Below are 3,939 nucleotides of genomic sequence, written 5' to 3'. Positions count from 1 at the left end.
AAGAAACAGCTATTGCCAAAATCCTTTTTTTTTGGAATTTTTCTGTATGCAAGACTCTTGTTCATTGACCACTTGCAAGGATCTGCTAAAGCTCGATTCTGTGAAAAAGTGCTTTTCCCTGAAAGTATAACCCTAATCAGGAAGGTGCCACTTGCTATACCCCAATTCAGAGCTTTGAAGATTTGATGACATAGCAAGACAGACAACCATGCATTCTTCTATGTATAAAAGAAGCTGAAGGAGGATGTTATATTGATCCTACAGTCTATCTGTATGTAAGATATATGTTCTTAGTTTTACAAAAATGGGGCCAGATAACATAGCTTAGTTATTTAAGGAGAGTTCTCTCTTGAAACCACATCCAATGACACAGGTAAAAGAAAGAGATCACTGGTGATCCACCATATTATAACTTAAAAAAAGAAAGTAAAATGTATTTGTTTTCAGCATCTAAAACTGTAGCAATTCTTTTTTATCTAGTATGTTGAAAGCCTCAGGTAAATGAGCAGAGACAGTATGAAGCCAGCTTGCTGCTTTGTTCTTTAACCTCTGAAAAAACTATCTTTAAGTACTTTTCTTTTCCTGAGAAATTTTCTTTATATTTCTTCAGACTGAGTTTTGTTCAAAACTTTCTTTTTGAAATCCAGGTACAAAACTATCCTGATATTAAAGTCATGTTTTTCCATGCTTTTTTTTGGAAAGTTTATTAAAGTTCTGGCTCTGTACATCTGAAATACATTTTCTTAAACTCACATTTCTGCCACTGTAACTGAATTATAAATGCCTCCATTTTTTTAACTTAAGCACTGTTCTTTATCAATAAGTGTATAATGTAAAACAAAAATGTTATAGCAAAAGAGCATAATATAAAAAATAATAAACAACCAATTATTGTAATTACTGTAGGCAACCAAATTTCTAAAAAAGCAAATAACACAGTTACGTTTTCCATTGTCTCTGGCAATTCTTCCTCTGGGCTTTGAAGTCTGGTTATCAGTGCTCCATTTCGAAGGCCCATGGATTGAAGCCGGGCTAATACCGACTAAAGAAAAAAGAATGTCTTGGGTAAATTACCATTCAAAATTGTTTTTATGGTATGAAAGCACCATTTATAGGCTTTACAACTAACTTCTTATTTATGTAGTACCAATATATGTAATATTTCTCATTGTATAGCTTTGGGCCATCCAACATGTTCATCAGAGCTCTTGCAAAATGCACAGCAGGTATAGACAGTGCAGAAACCCCTGGCTCTGGCCTCTTACCTCATCCATATGTACTGAGGCTTAGCTTCCAGAAGGAACAAAAAGTGCTACAAAGGATCTTTCCCCATGTGGGAAGAGGTATATGCAGGGTAAGAAAAGAAGGGGAAAAAAATCTCCCTGAGAGATCAAAACCTGTCTAAAGAGCCTGAGAAACAGAGAAGCAAAATTTGCTATGAAGGACCTTGGCTCGTAATAAGTTTTGCCTTACTCATAGACAGAGATGTGGATTTTCCGGAAAACTTAGAATCGAAAAATTTTCCAATGCCTTAAATACAGCGTGATGTGATTTAGCATTTTTCCACTTAACTTATATTTGGAAAACAAAACTAAAAAAGTACCCCCATGTTAATTTTATGTCCCAATAGCCAAAAGTATTTAAACTGAAAGATTTGATTAGGAAAAAAAATTAAATACAGCATACTTAATGTGGTTTAAACATTATATTCATACACATTCAAAGGTTTATGCAAAAAGAAATTTTTATTGGAACACTTGCAACAATGTAAAGACAATACACAATAGCATGTACTTCCTTTACATTGTTTGTTTAAATTTAAAGAAAAAGCAAAGGCAATGAAAACTATTGACACACTAATTTTAGCACAACCAAGGAACCATGCATGATTACGCTATGCTTTGGTTTTGATTTGACCTGCACAGCCAATTAGGTGCATTCATAACTTGATTTTTGGTTTGGATTATTATGTGAGTGTATTTACCTTCCTGTGTGCAAATCAATAAAACATCTATGTACTCTCTCACACACTTCCTAGGGATAATCACCTGAAAAACATTAATTACAACTTTGAAACTGCCAAGCTTGCCTAATATTGTATTGGCATCCACTCATTGTTACTATTGAATTTTATGAAACAATGAATTTTGAGAAATGGAAAATTTCTCGTGGAAAATAAAGCAGTGGAAATTTTTCCAGAAAATTTTCTGCCCCACATCTCTGCTCATAGAAAAAAATAGCAATTATTACACAACTAGATCTTCTTTTCAATATTGTCTCTATTTTACTGACCATAAGGTATACAAATTAAGGTCCTAATTCTATAAACCTGCAAATGCCTAACTTTATTACCATAAATACTACTCATTGTAATTAAATGTACTTACAAGATTTGGACCTTAATTTGTATCCAGTGGAGTGCACTGACAGTGGTGACACTTGTTCTATGTAGCTGAAGACACAATTCAATCTTTTTCATTTAATCACTCATTCTTGAGGTCCAACAATGCTACAGCCACTGTGCTTGGCAAAGCAAGGAATAGAACTTCTGTCCTTGTTTATCAACATTAGTCTTTCATAAAGAAAAGACTTTGGTATTGAGTGACATGAGCTAAAAAGACTAGACATTTTTTTTTATGTTGCTCAGTAGAACTTCTACAAAAAATGGAAAGTATGGTCCAGACATTTAATCCAAGCCTCTTGTATTGCAATGCCAAATTAATATCACAAGGGCATAAAATAGTTTAATTTATTTTAGGTGAAACTGCAGTAAACCAATACCATAAAATATATTATGCTGGAATAACTAAATATTAATAAATTCCTTTATAGTTTTATTCATGTTAATAAAGATGCTTGGCAAGTTATCAAATACTGCATATGATAACTCCGTGCAACATGATGTGAATTATAGTCAACTAGGGACATGTTTCTGTTTAAGCTGTAGAATGTATAGTAAATATAATTGGATTTCTTTTTTTAGGTAACAAAGAAAAGAAGCATCTAAATAAGCAAGTATTTTCTAGCAATAGCATTATGAATTATAGGTCTTTGCCAATATAATTGTAATGAAAATGCCAGCTTCAGCAATGGTTCTTTTCTAATAGAATTTGTCTAAGTATACATACAGCTTACTTACTGCAATGAGCTCATCTGGGTGCTTATTTCCATCCAGTTCAATAAGATACTGAGAATCCTGCTCAGCCATCAAGTCCTGCATGTTTATGAAAAAAGATATACTACTTAATTGAATATAACTGACCAAATAATGACACTGGGTCAGATTTTATTTTCATATATGTTAAAGGCAAGACACCTGTAGCAGGGCAGTAAAATATGCCTGCTCCTTTAAGAGAGCAAGCAGCCTGAGAGGCTGCTTGAAGGTGGCAGCGAGGAGCTAATGAGGGACTTGCCTGACCAGGAGAAGGCTCAGGCTTGGGCTATATGGGTGCTTGTACATGTGACGGTGGCTTAGTTTTCTATGCCCCCTAAAAAGAAACGGTGGGTTTTTAATTATAACCCACCATTTCAATTTAGGTGTTTTATTTTTTTGTCACGTTATGGCAAGGGGCCTGATTCTTTCTTTCATTTTTGGTGGAGCCTGCTTGTAGCCTGGGGGCAAGCTGCCAGCAGGCCAAGAGGTCCCCTGAGCTCTGGGGGGCCCCAGTCCTTTGTGGCAGTGGTGCTCGCCAGGGCCGCCCAGGCAGGCTGCTAGCGGGCTGAGTACTTCCCCAACTTGGAGGCAGCACCCAGACTGATCCAACTCTTCCCCAGAGGGCACCACCACCACAGAGGGAAGGACTGGGGGCCCCCACAGCTCAGGGGCTGCTTGGCCCACTGGCAGCTTGCCCCCCTGCTGCAGGCCAAAAAAAAAAAAAAGGACTGGTGCCTACTGAAGGGAGAAGCAGTGAGGGGCCCAATCCTTTTTTCCTGTGGGGT

The 3,939-nt window shown here is 36.5% G+C and overlaps 1 protein-coding gene across 1 annotated transcript in view; it reads right to left on the bottom strand.

Annotated features, from left to right (window-relative positions):
- The window catches only part of AK9 (adenylate kinase 9), a 237,105-nt gene that overhangs the window by 172,315 nt on the left and 60,851 nt on the right, over positions 1–3,939 (bottom strand). Inside the window, exons 9-10 of the mRNA XM_019520106.1 lie at positions 3,140–3,214; positions 944–1,042 (exon numbers count right to left, since the gene is read on the bottom strand). Of these exons, the coding sequence (XP_019375651.1) occupies positions 944–1,042; positions 3,140–3,214 (174 nt within the window). The remainder of the gene's footprint in view (positions 1–943; positions 1,043–3,139; positions 3,215–3,939) is intronic.

This window comes from Gavialis gangeticus, unplaced genomic scaffold (assembly GCF_001723915.1).
Source record: "Gavialis gangeticus isolate Ggan-Ray unplaced genomic scaffold, GavGan_comp1, whole genome shotgun sequence".
NCBI lineage: Eukaryota > Metazoa > Chordata > Crocodylia > Gavialidae > Gavialis > Gavialis gangeticus.
Note: the sequence above shows the minus strand (reverse complement) of the source record. Positions and strands in the feature narration are given on the sequence as shown.